Source organism: Mesocricetus auratus, unplaced genomic scaffold (assembly GCF_017639785.1).
Source record: "Mesocricetus auratus isolate SY011 unplaced genomic scaffold, BCM_Maur_2.0 Super-Scaffold_100008, whole genome shotgun sequence".
NCBI lineage: Eukaryota > Metazoa > Chordata > Mammalia > Rodentia > Cricetidae > Mesocricetus > Mesocricetus auratus.
In genome coordinates, this window is record NW_024429192.1 from 81,077,902 (window position 1) to 81,102,819 (window position 24,918).

Genomic DNA, 24,918 nt, shown 5'->3' on the forward strand with positions numbered 1-24,918 from the left:
TCAATCACACCTGCTCCTCAATGTTCTAAGCTAGGCTGGATGGCCAGCAGGGCCCTGGAATCCACCTGCTACCACCCACTGGCCATACTTTTGAAACTTATTTCTAGGGATTTGAACTCATTCCTCATGCTTGTATAGCAAACACTAGTACTCACTGAGCCACCTCCCCAGGCCCAGAAGCGTCCTTTCATTGTTCTGTTTCTGGATCCCCAAGGAAAAGGATCAGAAAATGGGGCCATGGAGAAGAGCCACAGAAGTCCTATAGCCTTGGGCACTCACACGGTGTGCAACCCTTGTGGGCCCTACTAGGGCAGCCTGACGAATCAAGGCCAGGGTGGTGGGGATGCCACAGGAGGCTGCCAGACGGCGATCGAGCGTGATCTTCCCATCCACTGAGTCACTCAGCTTCCCAGCAAACCTCAAGCTAGGCGTTAACATTTGTCATCAACCCTGTCCTCTTCCCAGCTGTGAAGCAGAAAAGCCCAGAGTGAGGGCTGCAGCGATCCACAGATTCACACTTGTGGCTGGCCAGTACCCAGTCCTTCAATACAGGGTTCACAGGCCCCAGAACTGTCACACACCCAGATACAGGTGTGCAACTCTGACCCATCCAGGTATGAGCTTGACGCCACAGGCCACCCTGCTTGCTTGTTTGGCTAGAGTGGCTAGCCATGGAGGTTATCCTCCGTCCCCTGCACTGGGATCCAGGCAGGCAATTTACTCATGACCTCTCCATCCATCCTGCAGATCTTATTATTATTTTTTGCCTGCATGTATACCTGTGTACCAAGGGATGCCTGGTCAGATTAGGGTGGTCAGATCCCTTGGAACTGAGTTACAAACAGTCATGAGATGCCATGTGGGTGCTGCATACTGAACCTGGAACTTCTTTAAGGGCAACAAGTGCTCCTAACAACTGGGTCATCTCCAAAACAGACCACTCTGGCTTCGAGAACTTTCTGAAACGCTTGACCACGCTCATCTCTGTGCCCAGTACAGCAGCTCCAGGCTGTACCTGGATTTTGGCCCCGGCATGTGGGGCTTCTGTCACTAAAAGACAATGTTGTGTGGCTCTAGTCTCTTCTCTCTAGGTGTTCTAGAACAAGGACCCTGGATCCTCCACACCAATTCCAAGATCCCAGGCTCCCAAATAAGCCACTCCAACCCATAATATTTTTCCAATTAAATTTTTTCTTTTCTTTCTTTTTTTTATGAAAAAAGATCACACAGAATTTGCCAACAAACAAAATTCCAAAAGAAACGGTTTTTTAAAAAAAAAAATCAGGAAACAGTAATTACCCCCCCCAAACAAAACAAAACAAAACCGAAGTCTGGCTTTTCCTTCCTTCAAGATTGTCTGCTCAAAGCCTCCGGGGACCCCATTGGGGTCTGGCAGGCACAGGGGGGCTGGTTAAGTGCTTCGGGCCGAGCTGGGGGCTGGGCTCGGGGCCCCTCCATCTGTCTCCATCTCTCGTCCATTTGGGGGCACATACAGTACACATGGGCAGGGGTGAGGGTGCAGGGGAGTTGGGGGAAGGCATGAAGCCGGTGCTAGACACTCACAATCTAACAGGAAATAAAAAATAATATTCTGCACGTCAGAATGTGTTTTTTTATAATTTCATAGCTATTTTTCACAGTTTTAAAAAGTTTATATATATATTTATATATATTTATCTTTATATATATAATTAAAAAGTTGACTCCATTTAAAGGTGTATGATACAGGGGCAGGCTACAATAAACTGTACAGGTAACCTTTCGGATCCTCCTGGTGGAGGGGGCCGGGCGGGCCGTGCCGGGCATGGGCGCGGGTTTCAGCACCATTGGGGTTTTCTGTAGTGTAAGGGTCTGGGCTAGGGGGTCCACCAGGTATGGTGATGCTCCTGGGATGCCCTCCCCTGTCTTGTTCCCCAAGTCCAGGCTGTCCTGAGAGGGTGGAGGCTGGGCATGCAGGCGCCCAGATGCCCAGTGTTGATTGGTGAAGCTGGCTGGCGTTGGGGCCTCCGGCCCATGATGGAAGGCTTTCGATGGGTTCCATGCTGGGTGTGGTTGACCTCTATACCAAGCATCAGTTTGGGTCCTTGGAACTCTCCGTCACCCCATCCACAGAGTCAGAAAGTCTACACAGGCCCAGAGCTTGGAGGGCAGCCTTATCAAGCGCATTCAAAGTGCTGGAGGGAAGTCCCCACTGAGGTGACCCTGATGGGACAGCAGAGCCAGACCCTGATAGCTGGAGGGGGAGGGGTGTCTCAGCATGAGGGCACCAGGGGATGACCAGAAAGGGTCTAGAGATGTGTGCACATGTGCGCACACACGTGCATGCATACGGGCACACACATGTACACACTCGCACTTGCCCGGGGCGTCCACCTGGCCACATGCACACGCCCACGAGCACACTGGCATGCACACAACACACATGGTCCCGCGCCATGGCAGTGGTGGGGAGGGGTCTCCGTGGGCCCTGCCGGGGAGGCGGTGCTCAGCAGAGCACAGGCACGCCGTCTGTGGAGAAGATCATGCCTGTGGTGGGCTCATAGGTGCCCGCGAGGTAGTACAGGCCCTCGCTGTCCTGGTATTTCTTGGTCTTTAGCATCTGCTCGTACTGCTCCAGGCCCACCACCAGGCACTTGTGGGACACTGTCTGAACGTCGTTCTCATCCACATGGGAGGACTGGTACAGGGCGCGCTGTGGGGACACGGTGTAGGTGTTAGGGGCTACAGGGAACCCTCCTGGATCAGGGAGACCCCGGGATGCTTTAAGGGTACAGACCTGGAGGCCGAGACAAAGACATGGAGATAGAGACAGAAAACATGGAAACAGACAGAGACCGCAAGATAGAGACTGAAAAAGACCCAGAGACAATGACAGACTGAGACCAAAAGACATGAGAAGGGAGAAATAAATAGAGGAGACAAGAAGAGACAATGCCCAAAGTTAAGAATGGACATAGAGGCCTGTGCTGACGCCTTGGGTTAAGGTCCTCATCTTTTTTTGTTTTTGTTTTTTGTTTTGTTTTGTTTTTTGAGACAGGGTTTCTCTGTATTGTTTTGGAGGCTGCTCTGTAGACCAGGCTGGCCTCGAACTCACAGAGATCCACCTGCCTCTGCCTCCCGAGTGCTGGGATTAAAGGCGTGTGCCACCAACGACCAGCTAAGGTCCTCATCTTACAAGCAGCAAATTATGAGGACCGGAGTTCAGATCCCCAGAGCCCATGTAAGTAGCAGGTGGATGAGGTAGCCCACCTGCAATTTCAGCCTCATAAGAGAAAGAGACAGGGGACCTCTGGAGCAAGCTGGCTAGTAGGATCTGGTTTTGATGACCAAGGAAGCCAATGGTGGGCCCACACCCACACGACACTCCCCTCCACAGGTCTGAACATCGGTATATGCAAACACAGAAAAGAAATAAAAACAAGAGAAACGACAGAAGAAAAGAGGAACAGATGTGCCTATGATACAAAGAGTTACTGAGCCAAAGGCAGGTGGGGCAGAGAAAGGGACCCCAGTAGCACAGAGCCACAGACACAAGAGGAGCTTGGAGGAGCAGAGCAGACAGCTTTCAGCCTGCCCCATCTGGACAAAACCTGTACCCCAGCACCAGCCCCCTGCTGCCTTCTTACCTCCATAAAGTCCTTTCTCTGGCTGGAGGCCCGCAGGGCTGCAGGGAGACTACGCCCCGATTTCTGGTCCCAGTGCTGGGGGGGGGGATAGATGAAGGGGTGGGGTAAGTCTGAGCTTTGTTTTACACCATTTGAGATCTCAGGCTGACTAAACAAGCTCCCTTGGACTCAACCTCCTCGCTTGTGGGGCCATTGTTTTCAGCACCTAGATGCCCAGCCTGAGCTGTGTGACGGTTCGTGTTTAACTGTCAGTTTGACAGCATCTAGAGTTCTCTGGGAAGAGAGTCTCAGTAAGGCACCATCTAGGTGGGCTGAGTTGTGGGCACATCTGCTAGGGGTTACCTTGTTAAGTGGGGTGAGAAGGGGCAGCCCACTGTGGGCGGCACCATTCCCTGCATGGAGAACTGTGGACTTTCTGAGTAGAGAACCACGCTGAGCGTTAATCATGAATGCATTCACTCTCTCTGTCCCTAGCTGTGGCTGTGATGTGCCCAGCTGTCCCCACAGAGACAGACTGTAACGTAGAACTGTCAGCTAAAAGAAAACCCTTGCTTCCCTCTGTCAGGGTGTTTTACCACACCGATGGAAACGAAACACTAAGGGTCTGCCCTTACACACCAGGTCTCTCTGGGTTCCCAGCAGGGAAAGCTCACCTGGCCCTCGTGGAACTGTTTGCCTGGGCTGGTCTCTTCCGGATGGTAGAACCACTTGACACGAACCACCATGTTGTTGCCCCACGACTCCCACATGCTCTGGATTCGACCAATGTAGGGCAGGTTGGGGCGACCAGCCGACAGGAAGACCGCACAGTCGCCTATGCGGATCATCTCCTTGCCTCTCACGATGGCTTTGTAGAAGAGCTTGCGAGCCTTGCCTTTCATGCCTCGCCGCTGTGGGATATGTTAGTCAGGGACCAGAGCCAAGCACTGTGCCCAGTCCCACGGGAGTCTTAGGCCAGGCACCTCACCAGCCAGGCCCTGGCTGGGAGGCCTGGATTCCCTAATCCTGAACCTAAGTCACCTGCCACCAATCCTGGGGATCTGCATGGAAGGCATGCCTTAGCTTGAGTTTGGAAGTCCCAACCCTACCGCCTGCCCCACCCCACCCCAAGTCTGAGTCCACACACTGAGGGCTTATTTAATGACCAGCTAGTGGCACTACCAAGGGAGTGGGCCCATAAGAGCTTGGTGCCTAACGGGGAGTAAGCAGTCACTGGAGGTACAGCGTTTAATGAGCTATCACACCTCTGCTTCTTTCCTGTTTCCTGGCAGCCAAGAGGGAGCAGTTTTGTTACACCTCATGCTCCTACTCTAGTGCAAACCCAAGCAATGGAGCCAGAGCCGACGGATGGCAGGCAGACACACTGAACCATAACAAACTTTCCCTCTTCACAAGTTGATTATCTCACATTTTCTCACAGCAACAAAAGCTTTCTGCTACACACCTATTCGTCTTCCTTTAGAGAGAGTGCATTGTCTGCAAGCACATGTGCATGGTCATGTAATGGATGTACACACACAGGTGTGACTGCCAACGGTGTCTTCCCCTATTGCTCGCCATCTAATCTTTTTTTAAAAAGCTTACTTTGTTTATGTGTGTCTTTGTGAGTCTATGTGCGTGTGCAGATGTCCACAGAGGCGGAAGAAAAGCTCCAGAGCCTTCGGAACTGAGGTTACAGGCATTTGGGAGCCGACAATGTGGGTGCTGGGACTCCAACTTTGGGCCTCATGACTGAACAGCAAGTGTCTAGCAACTTCTGAGCCATGTTCTTGTGTTTTTTTCCTTTTCTGAGATGGGGTCTTACTACGTAGCCCTGGCTGTCCTTGAACTCACAGAGATCCTCCAGCCTCAGCCTAAATAGTGCTGGGGTTAAAGGCACATGCTACCATTCGTGGCTAAACCTTATTTTTTTGAGACAGGGTCTCTCACTGAACCTGGAGTTCATCAGTCTGACATTGAAAATCCAGGAGGGATGGGAGAGGGGAGAGGGGAGGCTGGAAAGGAGGGAAGGGGATAAAGAATGCACCCCTCCCCAAACAGACCTGATTCTGACATTACTGCACCCCCACCCCTCCAGCCTCACTGAACCTAGGAGCTGACACCACACACAAGCCAGGGTCCCCTTGAACCCTGAAGGAGATCACCAAATACCCCCCAAACTGTCAATGTTAATTCCCAACTCCTAAACCTGTTAGGGTAACACACCTGGGTAGAAAAGAGATTCCAACCAATAGGGGCATCTCCTCAGAGCTGCAACACAGCTCTGGGGACCCTATCCTGGCACAAGGATGCTAAGAGCAAACCCGGGGTGGGTCTCTGGATAGGGAAACCCCACATATGAGCCTGGCTACTAAGGCTCAGTTACCAATTGTCCCCAAAGGCTCCGGGTTAGGTCCTGGCAGCCCCGGATGGAATTACTAGAAGTGGTGAGCACACAGCAAGGTGGGGCTAGTGAGGGTTCAGTCACCAAGGTTACTAGGTCACCAAGGTTACTAGGTCACCAAGGTTACTAGGTCATTAAGGTTACTAAGTCATTAAGGTATGCCCTCAAGGAAATTCAAGCCAGGACTTTCCCTCTTTTTCTTTTCTTCCTGGTCATGGTATGAGAAGTTTGTACTTACATATGCCTCTCCACTATGGCACCCAACACTTCACCGGAGACTAAAGTTAATGGTGTCTAGCACTGGTCAATTTGGCAGTGTGCTCACCTTGCAGGCATGAAGCCCTGGGTTCCATCCTCAGTATGTCATAAATGGCATGGTAGTGCATGCCTGTAATCCCAGCACAGAGGCAGGAGAATCAGAAATTCAAGTTCACCCTTGAGTATTTTGTTACTGGGAGGGAAATCTGAGCAACATATTGGAGCTCTGTGTCTTTCTACCCACAGGTATGTGGTGGACTGTATCATACTCTATATGGAAGATTCCAGAATAGTTACTGACAATACCCTCCACTGAGAATTGCATGTATACATGAACCTTGTCCCATATATATTCCATGTATGTAGATGTGGATACATATGCCTTTATTCCTGAGTATTCCTATGTACAGTGTTCATGTGTCTATGGTCTATTTATTTATTTATGGTTTTTTCCCCCAGGACAGTGTTTCTCTGTGTGGCTCTGGCTGTCCTGGAACTCTATAGACCAGGCTGGCCTCTACTCACAGAGCTCTGCCTGCCTCTGCCTCCTGAGTGCTGGGATTAAAGGCGTGCGCCACCACCACCTGGCTCTATGGTCTATTTATGATAGTTATTTTTCTTATTGCTGACCAAATAACTGATAGGGAAGAAAAAGAGGAGGAGGAAAAGGAGGAGGAGGAGAAGGAGGGAAAGAAAACCTTAAAAAAGGTTTACATTTACTTTGGGCTCATGTTTTCAGAGGACCTAGTCCATGGTCATTTGGCCCTAGGTGCTGGGGCAGATCACATGGTAATGAGAGAATGTGACAGAGGCTAAACTACCCACTTCACAGCTCACCAGGAAGGCAGAAAATGACCGGTAATAACATACGCGGGATCCACCAGTGACTCACTTCCTATAGCCAGGGACCACCGTCCCCAAGTTTCTACAACATCGGACATGGCGTCACTATGCAGATGAAGCATGTTGTAGTGTGTGGCTGGTTGGGGGGTGGGAGGGTTGGCGTGCTTAGATTCATTCCATAATAGCACCCATGCATGCACATATGTGCCTGAATATAGATCTGTGTGAGCACTTGGTGCCCCTGCACGAGCAGGTGTGGACACACGCATATACATGTATGTGTAATTTCTGTACGTGTAGGGGGTGGGGCGTGCTGGCAACCTGCTTCTGGAAGACCAGCCCCGACTGTCATGATAGAGGTGGGACCCGTGACCCCCGGCGCACCACACATGGACTTTTAGCTCAGGGGCTACACAGGGTGCGAGCCAGGCAAAAGGTGTTGACTCTGGTCGCTTGCTGCTAAGAACTGGCCCTCAGTTCTCTGAGCTTGAGGTTTCAAGACAGCTGACCTTGAGGCAGGTGCAATGACAAGCAGGCAAGCTGCTGAAGGGCTTGGAAGGGCCCCTCCTTCTGACCTTAGCGTCGCAGGAGGGCCTGTGTGGGTCCCTGCAGTGACCATACTTGAGCTCCGAAGGGAAGAGTATGGAACAGGTTAGGCAGGGCCACGCTATTACAGGACATGGATTATGGACTAAAATGGATTTGGAATCCAGCTCTTCTGGAACTCAAGGCTACCCGCACCCATAGTTCCCTTCCAGGAAATTTACCTGAGTGGGCTTGCCAAACCACTTCCAAAGCTGCCGGGCGGGTAGGAAGGCAGCGATTTTAGGTCGGTTCTCCACGGATGGCAGACGCTGCCGCTTGGCCAGCTCCTTGGTGGTAGGCAAGTGCACGCCTTCTCTCTTCTTGGGTCGGCTCTTGGCCCCAGCCCCAGCCTGGGTCTTGGGTGGCAGAGTCTGCTGGGGCTGGGGTGGGGGCTGGGGTGGGGGCTGGGTGACAGTAGGTGCCTTCTTGCCTGGGGAGTGAGCTGAGGAGCGTGCCTTGCTAGGTGGCTTGGACACCTTGGTGGGTAGCGCTGGCTGCTGTGTGGAGGGACCGGCAGCAGGTGCAGGGGCTGCTTCGTCATCAGAGCTGCAGGAAGAGTCCTCGTCTGTGGTGGAAGAGGAAGAGGAGGACGAGGAGGAAGAGGACGAGGAAGAGGAAGAAGAGGAGGAGGAGGAGGAAGAGGAGGACGAGGAGGAGGAGGAAGAGGAGGAGGACGAGGAGGAGGCAGGAGAGGATGCCCGGGAGCTGGCGGCACTGCAGGTCCTGCCCCCTGCACCCCGGCCGTCCTCTCTGCTCTTCTCGGTGTCCTCCTCGCCTTCCGTTTCAGAACCGCTGCTGCTGCTGCTGCTGCTGCTGCTACTGCTGCTGCTGCTACTGCTGCTACTGCTGCTGCTGCTGCTGCTACTGCTGCTACTGCTGCTGCTGCTGCTGCTGCTAGTGGTCTCTGACTCCTCAGCCCCATCTTGCTCAGCCTGGGCCTTGTCTGGGTTCTTGGAGTTGCCGGGATCCTCTAAAGGAAGTCCTGGCCCAGGCTCCTGAGTGAGGTCTCCATCCAGAGTCTTGGGCCAGGTGGCCTTGGGCTCACTGTTGCCAACAGCTGGTGGGTAGCTACCCAGGCTGAGCAACCCTGTGGACTCTGGCCAACCCCCAGGCCCTGGATCTTCCCGCAAGAGCAGGGCCTCTTTGGCCTTCTTGCTTTTGGGGGACATGACCCCCTCATGGTCCAGTTTGACAAGCAGTTCATCCTCTTCCCCTGGCCTCCGGGGACCTTTGGCACCTGACCCCTCAGCGGTCCGAGCCTTCTTGGGTTTGGGGCGCGTGGCAGGCATGGTGACAGGCATGTTGATGAGTGGGGCTGCAGTGGGGGCTGGCAGCTCCCCAAAGGGCTCAGGAGCTGGGCAGTTGGAGAAGGTGGGTGGCATGGGGCTGGGTTGTGCAGAGACTGAACGAGCTTTGGGGGCTCTCGCTCGCTTTTCCACTGGTTCTGGGGGACTCTTCTTGGAACTTGGGGTGTTGATGGGCTCCAGGGCCAAGGGAGCACTGGGGACTTCGTCTGTGGCAGCCCCTTCCTCCAGGACAGCAGCTCTGTCTGATAGAGAGATCACAACCAGAGGTCAAAGGTAGGGAATTGGAAGGAGTATTGGAAGAAAGGCGGGACTTCCTGTTGGATGAGCTGGGATCCTAGTCAGAAAGCCTTTGTGGAACCCTGGGCAGGGACCTGGAGGCAAGGCTCTTCCCTGTGTAAGCCCCAGGGTAGGCCCTTCAAATGCTCGCCAACTTCTCTAATCAGTAAGTGAACCAGGCAAAACTGCCCTACAGCACAGAATTCTCACAAGACAAAGACTGGTCATTCACTGGAAGCCCCAGCATTCAATTCTAACAGCGGTCTCATCCTTGTACCTCCCAAGTCAGAGAAAACTTACCGCCCTTGGCTTTGGCACTGGGTTTCCGTCCTCGCCCTCGAGCCTTGGCTCCTGTAGCCTCCTGAGGCCCTGTGGTGGCCCCTTCTTTGCTCTCCCCAGTGTCTTTGCTGGTCTTCCTGCTACGGCGTTTTGCACTGGGCACCAGGAGTGCCGGGGACGGCTCAGCACCTGCAGAACAAAGCAGACAGTGGCTCAGGTATTACTGATCAGGCTTCTTGGCATGCAGAAGGGAGACCCTGCAGCCAAACCACATTAGGGAGCTCAGCAGTAGAGCCCAGAATCCTCTGGTGCTGGAGGTGTGGCTCAGTGGTAGAGCTCAGGGGAATCTTCGTGCAGAAGCTTCCTGCCCACCCACCAGCATTCAGAGCTTTAGACTGGCTAGAATGCAGCAGTGAGGGATTGGCGGTATAGTTCAGTAGAGGAGAGCAGCTGCCTAGAATCCCACAGTGATGGACTGGAGGTGTGGCTCAGTGGTAGAGCACCTGCCTAGAATCCCCCAGTAAGGAGCTGGGGGTGTGGCTCAGTGGTAGATCACCTGGCTAGCTTGTACAAGACCCTGGGTTCCAGCCCCAGCAATGCAAATAAATAAAAAAGAGAGAATCAAATGCCAAACTGAGCCCAGAGACATGTGGAGGGAACCTGGGTAACAGTAAGCAGGTAAAATATGCTACTGGGTAGCCAGGCAAGGGCCCGGATGTGTGGGCCCAGCTGGGGTCTCAGGGACACCCCCCCATGCCATAGGTTCATCACTCACACTGGATTTTATAGTCAGGTGGCAAGAGGCGGATGTGTGAGAGGGGAATCCTGCCTGTGTCCCCATCATCAAACTCCACGGTGATCAGGTCTCCGTCATCTTCCAGGTCCAGCAGCCCTGAGGGTAAAGCAGGTCAGGGGGCCTCCTGGGACTGCAGCCCGGCTCACAGAGGCACTACCTTAGAGGACCCTGGGGTGTGCACACAACTGTCCAGATGTGGGTGTTACGAGCCACACAGGTCATGGACGGAGGGCCAGCTTTCTCATTTCTGGCTGTCTGTCTTAGACTTTAGGGGGCAGAGAGGGCGGATTGTGCACGTATCTGGGTTTGCTCATACCTAAGACCCTCCCCAAAACAGCTCTGCAAAAGCATATTCAGAGCAGTACATCAGCTCTGAATATCAAAGACAGGAAGTGAGACGTATGCCTACATTCCAGAAGATTCCACAGGGGCGGTCACAGCTGATTGTAGTCTCACTGCACACCAGGCGAGTACATCCCCAGCTCTGCTTTTACTTTCATTTATTTATTTATTTATTTATTTGGTTTTTCGAGACAGGGTTTCTCTGTGGCTTTGGAGGCTGTCCTGGAACTAGCTCTTCTAGACCAGGCTGGTCTTGAACTCACAAAGATCCGCCTGTCTCTGCCTCCCGAGTGCTGGGATTAAAGGCGTGCGCCACCAACGCCCGGCTTACTTTTATTTTTTGAGACAGGTCCTCACTTAAGTTGCCCAGACTGGCCTTGAACTCACTCTGCAGCCCAGGGAGGCCTTGACCTTGTGATCCTACTGCCTCAGCCTCCCCAGTACCTGTGGTGGCAGGCCTGTGCCACCAAGCCTGGATGCTTTTGGCTTTGTCTTTGTCTGGAAGGAGTTGAGGCCAACAAGGGCAAGAATGGAAGCGTTCCCGATACCTAGCGCAGGAGCTTGCCTAAGCAGTATGAATGGAAAGATTCGCACAGCTCTAGACTGAACATGGGGACACACCAGCCCCTTCCCAATATGCAAATGCTGAGTCCAATTTCTCAAAGACACAGGCCTCGTGGCACTGGCCAGTTGGGGAGGAAGGACCAAATGTGTGAGAGGGGAATCCTACACTTTATGAGCCAAGTCAGTCCCTACCCCTACCCCAGACCTACATGGGGAACCAGGAGAGTGAGACATTCTCTGACCATGGGATATGTGGACATGAAAAAAAAACCTTCCCAAGAAGCTGGTGTGTAGCCACAGGTGGGATGCCAAGAGCCTGAGGCCCGTGTACTTCATCTGCATAGCACCCGGATCAAGCCATTCCAGGAAGCCCTCCCTGGAGTTTAGTTATGGAGACCAGCAACTGCCTCTACAACATTGACCAGATGAACTGATGATGACTGATTAGCAGCTGGGTGATCTAGGGAGGAGGGGTGCCTCACCTCGGACCACCGTGCCCGGATAGAGGCAGCGGTATTGCTGGCTCCAGTAGGCGGCGATCCTGGTCCCCTGGGGCAGGAAGCGAGCAGAGGCCGGCCTCACGTCTATAATCTGGTAGAGGGCAGGGCTGAGGGTCAGAAGGTGACTAGGAAGGCAGTGATCAGGAGCAAGGCCACAGCCTCGCAGCCCCTCCCTCCAGACCTTGCAGTCAACTTCCCTCTCCCACTCACCGCCTCCTGCAGTAGTTGCTCCAGGCAGTAGATGTGGGGACGGTTCCCACGCTCACCTTCCACCACCACACGGTATCTGCAAGGCCAGAGCCAAAAGTATGATGGGCAGTGGCCAGAGAAGCCCCTTCCAGAGGCTGCGCTGCCCCAAACCCACCGCTGCCAGCTCTGCCGCCCGGTCCCTGGGATTCTGCTTCGGTGTCTATTAACTTACTATGTGCATGTGGATTGGGTTCCTCCTCTTCCTGAATCCAGCTTCCTCATTTATATAATTCAGGGGCTGGAAAGCATGTCCAACCAGAGCCCCCCCCCCCAATTCCAAAGGAGGGCTGCACACCTCACTTCCCCACTTCCTGCTGGGCCCCAAGAGGCCTAGCTCCACCCAACAGAGGTTGGGGGTCTACCCTGGGGCAACTCCTAGCTACTGGCCTTAGTGACCCCTCAGAACCCTACACTATTGCTCTCCCAGCTCAGAGTGGCGTGGACGTGGGAGCGGAGCCAGAACCCCACAGAAGTCACTCACATGTCGGGTGAGTGCACGGTCTGCACATGCCCCGCATACAGCAGCTTGTCATCCATAGGAATCAGCACACGCAGGCCGTCCTTCAGCTCGTCCTTGTCAATGATGCAGGAGCGGGGGGCTGCAGAGAGGTGAGCGGTGAAGGGGAAGCCAGCCGGTAGCAGAGAATGCTAGGGAAAACCACCCCAGGCCTGCCCGGGACACCACAGGCCCCCTCTCTAGGAAATGAAGGCTGTGGGGTGTCCAGAAAAAGCTGCAGGGTGTGTGTGTGCACATGGCTGTCCCCGTACACACTGGGTCCCATGTGCACATGGGGTGGGGGATGGGCAGTCCCTCTTCCCAGCCTTTACAGACAACTAGGAAGGCCTCAGACAAATGAAAGCCATAGCAAACTCTTTCATACCACAGATCAATACTCAAGGTCCCGGGCTGTGAAGCCCCCAACAGATGGTAAGAATACCTTCCCCCAACACTGAGCCCAGACCCCTCTGCCATGTCCCTAGAATGGTGTTTTTTCCCACCTGAACCCCCCCCCCCAGACGTCCCACCCCAGGTCTCCTTAGTCCTTCCCTTTCCCTTCTCTGTAAGACCCTGTCATAGGGGCTGGAGAGATGGCTCAGAGGTTAAGAGCACTGGTTGCTCTTCCAGAGGTCCTGAGTTCAATTCCCAGCAACCACATGGTGGCTCACAACTATCTGTAATGAAATCTGGTGCCCTCTTCTGACATGTAGATATACATGCAGGCAGAACACCGTATACATAATAAAATTTTTTTTAAAAAATGGCTGAGGAGAAATAAAGCTTGGCCTCTTTAAAAAAAAAAAAAAAGACCCTGTCAGAGGCAAACATGAAAAAGAGCCCAACTGGGGCTGTGATGGTGGTCTGTCATTCCTCTGATGCAAGAGACAGGAAGACTCAAAGTGCAAGGCCAGGTCAAGCTACACAGTAAGCTCAAGGCCAGCTGGGGCAACTTAGTGAAATTCTACCTTGAAAAGTTAGAAAAAAGGCTGAGGGCAGAGCTTAGTGGTAGAGCACCTGCCTAGATTCTTCTAGTGAGGGGCTGGGATGTGGCTCAGTGGTAGAGCACTTGCCTAGAATCTCCCAGTGAGGTGCTGGGATGTGGCTCAGTGGTAGAGCTCCTGCCTAGAATCCCCCAGTGAGGTGCTGGGGTGTGGCTCAGTGGTAGAGCACCTGCCTAGATTCTCCCTGTGTGGGGCTTGGGGTGTGGCTCCACCAGACTGCCTGCCTAAAATCCAAGAATAAGGAGCCGGAAACACTGGCTGAGGTTGTGGCTCAGCCTGTGTGAAGCTCAAATGAATAAATAAAATCAGGCAGCTCTGGAGTCTAGCAATGGAAGAAAAACCTACTTCTCTGTGCCACGGGCTTCTACACGCATGCTCACAGGCAGTGGGAACACCACACACCGAAAGCTGGGCTTGAGAGTGCCAGGTGCTTTGGCCAGCAGAGAACACAGTGAAGGGGAGACCTCCTGGGTCTCAGCCACCCCTTGGGCCCTGGCTGCAACACTCTACCCTTGTACTGCACAGGGCATGACAATTGGGGCAACGTGCTGTAGCTTGAACCCTCACGGCCCATCACATGGCCTCAGAGTGCCTCTGAGGTAAGTGCTGTGACCTAGACACATATGTGAGGCCAGAACGACTAAGATATCCCAACAGTGATCGCCTAGCTCTTCTTCCAACCTGCTCCCCAAAGTTCGCATTCAGCTTCCCTCCTCCTAGCTCAGACCCCGGGGTCCAAGTAACCTCCTCAGGGCATCCTTAAAACACCTCTAAACTGTATCCACCAAACTCAAGTGTGTGGCCGCTCACACTCCTGGGACCCACCTTACAGACAGCTCCTCTGTGGGCCCCTAACATCAGCCCCACCTCTTCACGCCTCCATCCTTACGTATCCGTTCACACGACCCACCTCCACATTCTACTCATTCTCCCACCTAACTCCAATCACCCTCTAAGTTGTCTCTGTTCCCCACCCCCATGTTGTCCAAAGGTAGCTGCGGCTTGCTGTCAGTAGCTACCTGCTTGTCTCCCTGCCTCCTGCACAGCCAGGTTTATAGTAAGACACATGGAGCCCTTATGTGGAGACCTATGTCTCTGAGACACTGTGTGTGTCTCCTTGCCCACCCCAAGGTCAACATGTTATCTGAGTACCCATCCCTCCCTGTCCACACCACAGGCTGACTAAGCTGGAGCGAAGCGGCCCCGGCCTCAGTCTAAACATTTCCAGGGAAGCCGTGCGCACACACCGACCCACCCTCTCACAACACCCACCTGGAGTCAAAGGTCGCTCTGTGACCCCACCTCGGGGCAAGTGCTCATCCTCAGAGAAGCTCGAGTCCTGGTTGGGTTCAAAGTCCTCCTCTGCTGCCATACACTCCATCAGTTTACTCACAGCACCCCCTTTTCCTCGGTTCTGGGGAGAACACGCACACTGATGGTTTTGCACAGGGCCCGGGTCATCCTGTCATTCCTTGGAAATCCAGGGCCATGATCAATTTGCAGAGGCCACGAATATGAGCACTGCAGCCCAAGCCTTGTGTACTCAGCGGGTACCTGGTCCTCAGTGCTCAGTGCCCTCCTCATGCTACCACAGCAGACTCCTCGGCCACAACCTTGCAGAAACTGAGCTGTGGCCACGTAAAATGAAGTTGAGGGAAAACTGGGCGATGGGAGTAGGTGATGGCACAGCCAGGCACGCCATGGCCCTCTGTCAGCAGAGAAAAGCCTTAGGGTCCCCAAGGGGAGCACTGCTGAGGAACAGGTCTCAGGGCAGTAGTGTGGGTGCCCCTAGGCCCCAATAAGATAGGAAGCTTGGCCGAGGGCACTGATGCCCACTCCTGGAACTGAGCCCCGATCCAGCCTCAATTTACCTCCTTCTTCACCTCCTTCCCTTTGGCCTTGGCCTTGCTCCGTTTGGCAGTGGCCAGGGGCCCTGTGTGAGGTGCCCTGGAGTCAGACAAGGCAGGAACACGGGCTGGCGGCAGCGTGGTTGCTGACCCAGCCTCTTTCCCCTTCTTCTTCTAGAAGAGAAAACAGAAGGTAGAGTTGTCAGAGGGCATGGAGGGCCCAGCTGCTCGGGCGAGGAGGCGGGTGAGGGAGATGCAGCTCCCAGAACATGTTAGAAAGTCCAGGCCTTTTCTCTCTCTTTTTTTTTTTAATTCAAATTACCTTTATTTACTATAACAAATGAACTGATGTGCACAAATAGAAAAATGTTTTAAAGAAAGAAAGCATGAGAATTTGGCTTATTAGCAAACATCTGTAGCTTCAGATCCTATTCTGTTCTTAAGCTGCTTGAATATATTTTCCTTTTGGTTTTAAGACAGGGCTTCTCTGTATAGCCCTGGTTGTCCTGGAACTCGCTCTATAGACCAGGCTGGCCTCAAACTCACAGAGATCCATCTGCCTCTGCCCAGGCCTTTTCTCTTAAGGAAGAAAATGATTGACACCTTTCCACCTGGGAGGCTGGGGTGGATGTTGTCTAACAACCTGGTGGACTTTTGCTATTCTATGGAGCCAGCCTTCCCAAATCCCCCAATATCCTGAGCATTGTTTAGGCCCTTATCCTGAGCTTTGTCTCCCAGTGAAGAGAACCCTTCCTTATGAAAGGTCCCAGGTGCTCTGCACCCTCCATCCGCAGAATTCATCCCTGTGCTTATTACAATCCCCTAGGCCCTAGCCCTGAGCTCTGTTTCTCAGCCAATAGAACTCATTCTTACGGCAAAGCCCACACAGGTGCTTTGCTGGTTAGATGTAGCCATCCCGGAAGCTTTGTTGTGATGATTGTCATGTGGAAGAAATCTCTTTCAAGTTTTACTGTGTTTACACAGGTAAGAGAAATAAACGAGTTCCATTCTTCACCTTGCATGAATCTCTTCCCCGCAAGCCCTGAAGCTTGCAGGGTCCCTGATAGTGGAGCACCTCCCATGCCCATGGGACTCTCGCCACGTCACACCCGAGTCAGGGCTGACACTCCTCTCTCCATCATACTAGTGTTCTAGATTTTCATCTCCAGTTTTTTTATTTTACTTTTTTGTTTTTTGTTTTGGTTTTTCGAGACAGGGTTTCTCTGTGGCTTTGGAGGCTGTCCTGGAACTCGCTCTGTAGACCAGGCTGGCCTCGAACTCACAGAGATCCGCCTGCCTCTGCCTCCTGAGTGCTGGGATTAAAGGCGTGCGCCACCAACGCCCAGCTCGTTATTTTTTATTAAGTTTTTTACGTTTACTATGTGTGCGTGTGCATGTATGTGTGTGAATGAGGGCATGTTTGTGCCAAATGTGCATGTGATGGGCAGAGGACAGCCTGCCAGAGTCACTTCTCTCCTCCCACAACACAGGGTCTGGGAATTGAACTCAGGGAGGCAATCGTCAGGCATAGGATCACACTAACTGACAGGCTTTACACACCGAGCCATCGTGCCAGCCCTCACAATTAGTTTCTACCATTATTGTGTAATTTATTGTACCAATAGACAAACATAAGACGTGCTAAAATCTGAGAGTTTCTACCACAACCCTTCTATTGGCAGCCTGTATATCATTACAGAACTTCCCACAGGTGCACACAGCCAGGTAACCACGCAGAAACATTCACGTATTAACTTTCTGTTTTCTTTACTGGGGATGTTTCATAAACTCAGAGCCTTGGGCACATTAGGTGGGGGTTTTACTGCTAAGCTGTGTCTCTAGCCCCTTACTGGGGGATTCTAGGCAGGTATTCTACCACTGAGTCACACCCCAGCCCCTCCCTGGGGGATTCTAGGCCTAGGCCTAGAGATATAGGCAATCACTCTATATTTTGTTTTGTTCAACAAAGATTCACTAAAGTCCTATAAGAAATGTCCCCTCCAAGCACCACTGGTATTTATCTACAGAGGCTCTGTTTTGCTGAGGACTGTCCCATGGTATGGCGGGACTAGCTTTATTTAAGTACACATCCAAATGCTATCAAAACCCAACAAGAACAACAATAAAACCTTACCAATGAGTTCTAGCAGCAATGTTCCCGGAAGGGCATTTAAAATGGCTTAGCTGCTGCCCGGCCACCTGCGGATGTGTGAGACTTCCCAGACTGCAGCGAAGGCTCCTCCTGCTGGGTATCTCAGTATAGAGATCTAGGCACACCCCCTGCAGGTGGGTGGGAACTAGCCAACTTCTTTCAAACAGGGACATCCAAATGAAGAACTGGAAATAACCTAGGTGTCCAACAAACTGACACAGAAGGCGGCACCCACACCTGCTGCCATTACAAACGTCTGCTGAAGGCTTGCTCAGGAATAAGCACACTGAACCTCTGCTTCAAACCTCGAGACTACACATGCATGTGGCAGTGGCAGACGGATCAAAAGTTCAAGGCCAGCCTGGGCTATAGGAGATCCCGTCTAAAAATCTAAACCAGAGGGCTGGAGAGGTGGCTCAGAGGTTAAGAGCACTGACTTCTTTTCCCAAGGTCCTGAGTTCAATTCCCAGCAACCACATGGTGGCTCACAACCATCTGTAACGAGAGCTGGTGCCCTCTTCTGACATGCAGGCAGAACACTGTATACACAATAAATAAGTAAATCTTAAAAAAAAAACAAAAAAAAAACTAAACCAGACATGATCAGATGGCTCGGGAGGCAAACAGCTTTTCATACAAACCTGGTGGTCTGTGTTTTGATCATCAGAACCCACGTATGTGTGAAAGGAGAGAAGTGACTCCACTAAGTCAACCTTTGGCCTCCACACATGTGCTATGTCACACACAAAAGACCCACACACACGTGCACACACAAATACTAATCCAATAATCAGAGTCACCTAACCCAGAAACCTCTTTTCTTTATAAATTGTGTTGGCTATTTTGTTAGAGTTAACACAGGTCCCAGGTATTGATTTATTCTTTGATGATGAGTGAGAGATTCAGGCCCTCTTTCAGGAACAGGAGGAGAAAGCCAGGTTCCTCCTGATCATCAAACATGGTGGGACCTTCCATGGGCACACTGCTAACCTCAAAGTCACAGGACGGAGACCAGGGGAACTGTGCTGAACCCTTACCTTCCTGGGGTCCTTCCTGTCCTTGGCTCTGCCGGTGTCCTTGCGTGGACTCGGGGCACCACCCTTGCCACATCGGCTGGGCTTGGGTGCCGGTGCTGTGTTGCTGGGTGCCTGGACTGCAGCCGAGGCATCGTGTAAGAAGATGCGCTCACTCCGGCGTCTCGTCCACAGGTCATCATCACTGGCCTCTGGCCCTGCCTCGAAGCCAGGTTCCTTGGGGCCACGTATCTTCCGGGCTTTTCGTCCCTTCTCTGAGGCCAGCTTGGTTTTGTCTGGGCTGGTGGGACCGGAGGCCCGGGTGCCGGGGACAGGGGCAGCCGCAGACTGACTTGGCTCCCCAACCCCCTTCTTGGGCCGCAGCAGCCCAGCAGGTGTCTGCTTGGGAACCTTGACTTCACCCTCTGAGTCTGTGTACTCGAACTCTGTACCTGGATGTGGTGAAGAGTAGGTAGGGGCCGATGGGTAGGGTCACCACGGGTCTTCCTGTTCTTGGGCCTGCAAGGCCACCAGCAAGAAATCCAGAGACCCATCCCACCCAGCAGCACACTCTCCTGTTAGTAGGAGGGGGTAAACTGAGGCTCAGAGAAAGACAAGGGCTCACCCAACTCCCCTCTCCTCTACCCCATGGCTGCTCCCCACCCCTTACCCCAAGAGTACTACTAAAATATGGAGGCCCACATATGCCTCTACCACCTCTCAGAAAAACCCAGAACCAGGCAGGTTGGCATGAGGGCTGCATGGGCAGTGGAGACAGCCAAGCCTGAGGCCCATCTTCCTACCCTCTGACGGATTCCCTTCCTGCTCTTGGGGTCCTTAATCACCCAGGCCCACTCCTTGCTGGGAGGCTCCTCAAACGCCCCTCCCCTCATCCTCAGGTGACCCTCTTCCTTATTCCCTGGATCTGTAAGACTCTGTTCTCTCAGCCCAGGGCACAACAACCTTGACCTGGGAAACACAGGAATGCTACAACCACCCGATCCCCAGGGTGTTCCCTCTCTGTTCACAGCTCCTCTGCCATCAAAACAGTCCTTCCCCAAACTTCTAGCGTCTCCATCCATGCTGTGCCCTATCCCAGCCTGCCCTGGCCTGAAAAAGTTGAGTTCTCTTGAGGTCTCTCCTGTCCCAAAACCTCAAATTAAGCACAGAGCCAGCACCCAGGGGAAGCATTCTAGGAGCTCAGTTGGTGGCATGTCCCTTTGAAACAAAGGCTAAAAGATATGTCTATCACCTCACAGACCAGATAGCCTATCTGGTTGACAGTCCCCTAGAAGGCTAGCAGCCCCCAGCAGGGGAGTTGAGGGCCCAACCCCACTGACACCCAGACAGTCTGTTCACAGGGACCCCCATGGGAGGCACAGCCCTCTCAGAGGCAGCCACAGTGGCAGGGATGGGGGTGCTTGTGAGACGTCCCTCCAAAGCTTAAAGGTCATGTTAGTTAACTTGTTAATAAGCGTCTCCCTGATGACATGACAGGGATGCAGCTGGAGGTGGAGGGAGGGGGGCATTCCTGTACATGAGGAGGGCTCAGGCCTTGGACCTCAGGCTTGTTGAGCTTTGGCAGTTCTGGAGTGTGGCACAGTAGTCAAGAGCTGCCTACAGCTGGGCGGTGGTGGCGCCCGCCTTTAATCCCAGCACTCGGGAGGCAGAGGCCGGTGAAGCTCTGTGTTTGAGGTCAGCCTGGTCTACAGAGAGAGTTCCAGGACAGCCAGGGCTATACAGAGAAACGATGTCTCAAACAACAACAACAAAAATCAGCAAAAAAGAGTTGCTAGCCTACCTAGCCTACACAAAGTCCTGGGTTCCATCCCCAGCAGAGCATAAAACCTGCCTGGTAGTGGAGGCCTATAATCTCAGCACTTGGGAGGCAGAGGAAGGAGGACTGGAGTTCAAGGTCATCCTCAATGTGCAGCCCCTTTGTGGAAACACTAGACCACTGGAGACAGTGCTCTTAGAAGAAAAGCATGCAGCCACAAGGCTCGGACCTCCGCCTGCACCCCTACTCAGGAATCGGGGGCACGCAGGAAGTACGGGGTGTGTGCGCAAAAGAAATGAATCCTAATCTGAGAAATCAGGAAAGAGAGACCTAAAGAAAAGAGTAGAAGAGGGGCCTAGGCACACCTGTGAATGAGCCCTGCGACCAACCAGCCACAGGACAGATCCCAAGCAGCTGGAATGACAACAAAACCTGACCTGGAAGCCAGGGAGAAAGCTCAAGGACTGGAGTTCAATTCCCAGCACCTATGTAAAAAAACCAGGTATGGTAGTGACTTGTAACCCAAGAGCTGCGGGTGCAGAGACAGGGGCTCTGGCCTAGCCTACTTAGGGAGTTCCAGTCAGTGAGAGGTGCAGTCTCAGAAAAGGTGGAGAGTACCTGAGGAACACACTGGATGCTATCCTCCAGCCTCTGCACACCACATGCACAACTTGAAAAAAAAAAAACTAGAGAGACCACACTAGCCCTGTTAAGTCTCCATTTACTGAGAGAAGAGAAAAAAAAATAAAGGTCTCACTTTGAGCAACTTCTCGTCCATAATGCTTGAGACACAAACTCACACTCCCTTGACAAAGCAGACATGAAGAACCTGACCCTAAGATGAGCTCTTGACGATGCCACAGCAGCTAAGGCATGGTGACTTATGCCTGTAACCTGAGCACCTGGGAAGCTAAGGCAGGAAGAACCCCAAGTTTCAGGCCAGCCTGGGCTACAGAATGAGAGCAAGAAGCCAACTCCTATCCCAACCCCTGCCCCTGCCTCAGGTTACCCATGTCAGCGTCAAACTCACTGCGTCAGGATGACCCTGAACTTCTGATCCACCTGCCTCCACCTCTAGAGCAATGCTCACCATCGCACCTACTTATGTGTGGGTGAAACACAGAGCTCTGTGCATGCTAAATAGTCTATACTTACTGAGCCAAATTCTCAGCCCAACATCAGTTTCCAATGCATGGAAGTTTCACTGAAGAAATAAGACCATCATAGAAACAATTAACTGGAAACTGCAGTATTGGAAATAAGAAATTTGCTGAAGAGCTGAAAGGAGCTGATTAAGACCGGTCCTTACAGGTCGACGCAGCTGTGATCGCTGGGAAAGAGCCTCAGGAGGGACTCTCTGGATCAGGCTCGTCTGTGGGGTGGTACTATTCCCTACACAGGAGTAAGTAAGCCACACACCAAAGCTCATGCATTCGTTTTTTTCTCCCTGCTCTTAACTGTGACTGAAATGTGATCAGCTACGTGATATTCCTGCCATCTTGACTGTCCCTGTCCTGCTTTGATGGACTGTAAACTGGAACTGTGAGCTACAATAAACTTTTTTCCTCTCTAATTGTCTTTATCAGGATAGTTTCTCACAGCAACAGGAATGCCACTAGAATAGACAGCAAGATAGTTCAATGGGTTAAATCCCTTGTTGCACAAGCTTAGTCAACTTAGCTTGATCCCCAGGACCCATGCAAAGGTGGAGGGTGGAAACAACCTATAAAGTTGTCCTCTGAACTCCACATGCAGGCAGTGGCAAGCACACACACACACACACACACACACACACACACACACACACACCTAAAAAGAAATAAACAGGGCTGGAAAGATGGTTCAGAAGTCATGCACATACACCACTCTTGCAGAGGACCCAAGTACAGTTCCTAGCACCCATATGGGAGGCTCATAATAACCTAACCACACATTCTCTCTCTCTCTCCCTCCCTCCCTCCCTCTCCCTCCCTCTCTCTCCACACACACCTCTGTCTCTGTCTCTCTACACACACACACTTAAAAAAATAAATCTTCAGAAACAAAAAGGTAAGGATTATTAGTCCCTCAAAAGGCTAAACGAACTTCCCAAATCACTCAACTCCAGTACAGATGAATTAAAAACATTTCCTCACACATTAAAAAAACCACCTGCACAGACATTTAATGCACTATTAGCTATAAACGCCTAAAAATGGAAACAACTCAAATATGCATCAACTAACAAGTAGATGTGGTATGGAGATGTACCATGCGGCTTATAAAACACAATGAGGTGCTAGCAACTATTACCACACAGATGAACTTCAAAAACCATTGTGGTGAATGAAAGATGCCAAAACACAGAAGGCCATGTGTTACAGGGCCTCATTTCTACACAGCATCAGAAATAGGTAAATCCAGAAAGACAGAAAGAAATAGCTGGTTAGAACAAGAGGATTGGGAGGGAGGGCAGGTGTATGCACAGCACATGTACAGAGGGCAGAAGACAACTTTCAGGAGTCAGTTCTCGCATTCCATCATGCACACTGTGACACGCGGTCACATGGACACATCACCTACACAATAACACATTTGTGAAAAGTCAAAGAACACCAGAATGGCTATGTAATAGCAGATAAAAGTGGATTTTAGAACAAGATGTATTCCCAGGCAGAAGAAAGGAATGCTTTTTTTTTTTTCTCCAAGACAGGGTTTCTTTATGTTTTTGGAGGCTGTCCTGGAACTCGCTCTTGTAGACCAGGCTGTCCTCGAACTCACAGAGATCCACCTGCCTCTGCCTCACAGAGATCCACCTGCCTCTGCCTCCCGAGTGCTGGGATTAAAGGTGTGGGCCACCACCGCCCGGTGAAAGGAATGCTTTTTAACAATGATGATAAAGAGGGTAACAAAATAATCAAAAACCTGTATGCACTCAATAACAGAGCTAGAAATATGTAAAGCAAAATTTGGCAGAATTAAAAGAAGCAGTATCAAATTCTGCAAATTGAAGTTGCAGATCTTAGCACGTATCTCTAGCAAAATGATGAAAATAGTAAGCCTGAATACACAGAATCACAGTGGTGTGGCTAACAGTCAATATAATGTCAGTACGCATTCCGTGTTTACTTCAGGTTAACTGTCTTTTCATTGAAGTAATAATGTGTTTTCCAACTAGAATGGGATCTGAGCCAAGAACCGAAGGACGGCCAAGCAGCCACCCTCAAACGTCTGAGTCACAAGAGATATTTACGACTCCCGAGTAATGAGAATCCATTCCCAAAAGCATCAACATGTGTGAGACACATCCCAAGCTGTGTTTTGAACAATGTTCCTATTGGAAAAGAATAAGATCTCAAATCACCCACCCGAGTGTCTACCCTGCAAAACAGGAAGTGACTACAAATGACTGACATACCCAAAGAAAAAAGAAGGAAGGAAGCAAAGAACAGAGATCAATGGACACAGGCTGTCGTGCTGGTTCAGCAAGTAAGGAAGCTTGCCGTCCGGTCTAACAACCTGAATCCAACCCGAGACCCACGCTGTGGAGAGAACCAACTCCCACGAGCTGTCTTCTTCTTCTTTTTTTTTTTTTTTTTTTTTTTTTTGGTTTTTACGAGACAGGGTTTCTCTGTATTGTTTTGGAGGCTATCGGTCCAGCCCGGCCTCGAACTCACAGAGATCCACCTGCCTCTACCTCCCGAGTGCTGGGATTAAAGGCGTGCGCCACCAACGCCCGGCCCAAGAGCTGTCTTCCGGTCTTCACACAAGCACCATGGCAAGTCCATACACACATACAAACACACAAAATAAATGTAAAAAAGAATGGAAGAGTGGGCGGTGGTGGCGCACGCCTTTAATCCCAGCACTTGGGAGGCAGAGGCAGGTGGATCTCTGTGAGTTCGAGACCAGCCTGGTCTATAAGAGCTAGTTCCAGGACAGCCTCCAAAGCCACAGAAAAACCCTGTCTCGAAAAAAGAAAAGAAAAAGAAGAAAGAAAGAAAGAAAGAAAGAAAGAAAGAAAGAAAGAAAGAAAGAAAGAAAGAAAGAAAGGAAGGAAAAGAATGGAAGAAATGGGGGATTAATGCAACAGGCAAGTTATATCCAAACTCAAGGGGTGTATGTATCGGTAATAAAAGAAGACAAATTACTACAGACCCTAAAGACATTAAGAGTATGGGGGTGGGGAGGGGGGCAGTGGCTGGAGAGATGGCTCAGTGGTTAAGAATATCTGTTGCTCTTCCAGAGGACCTGAGTTTGGTTCACAATCAACTGTAACTCCATCTATCTCCATGGAACCTGACGCTCTCATCTGCCCTAAGTGGTGCACATACACAAGGGCGAAAGATCCATAAAAATGTGGGTCGGAGAGAGTGTCCAGCAGTTAAGAGAGCTTGCTGTTCTTGGAGAGGGGTCTTCTTCTCCACTCATTGCTTCCATGGTAAGACTCAGTCTAGTGGTCTAGTAACGGGCTGTATGTTTGACACTGCGTGTGGATATGACTGAGTAGGTATTGAGAAGCTTGTGCCTCTAAAAATCATTAAGAGTAAACTGGCCTGATGAGGGAAACCTTTGCTAGTACTTGCAGGTGATGATATGACCCAACAGAAGACTCTAAGAGACTAAAACATCTGCGATCTTT

General features: G+C 51.6%; 1 protein-coding gene across 5 annotated transcripts in view; it reads right to left on the minus strand.

The window, feature by feature from the left end:
• Positions 1-1,171: 1,171 nt before the first annotated feature.
• Tnrc18 (trinucleotide repeat containing 18) overlaps positions 1,172-24,918 on the minus strand; it is a 91,907-nt gene continuing 68,160 nt past the window's right edge. For all 5 annotated transcript variants that reach the window (XM_013120452.3, XM_013120450.3, XM_013120451.3 and 2 more), the window contains 12 exons: positions 18,545-18,972; positions 15,380-15,529; positions 14,781-14,922; positions 12,490-12,607; positions 11,970-12,045; positions 11,742-11,850; positions 10,333-10,449; positions 9,579-9,746; positions 7,878-9,244; positions 4,280-4,516; positions 3,627-3,701; positions 1,172-2,692 (listed from right to left, as the gene is read on the minus strand). In XM_013120452.3, coding sequence (XP_012975906.1) covers positions 2,486-2,692; positions 3,627-3,701; positions 4,280-4,516; positions 7,878-9,244; positions 9,579-9,746; positions 10,333-10,449; positions 11,742-11,850; positions 11,970-12,045; positions 12,490-12,607; positions 14,781-14,922; positions 15,380-15,529; positions 18,545-18,972 — 3,194 coding nt within the window. In that variant the 3' untranslated portion in view covers positions 1,172-2,485. The remainder of the gene's footprint in view (positions 2,693-3,626; positions 3,702-4,279; positions 4,517-7,877; positions 9,245-9,578; positions 9,747-10,332; positions 10,450-11,741; positions 11,851-11,969; positions 12,046-12,489; positions 12,608-14,780; positions 14,923-15,379; positions 15,530-18,544; positions 18,973-24,918) is intronic.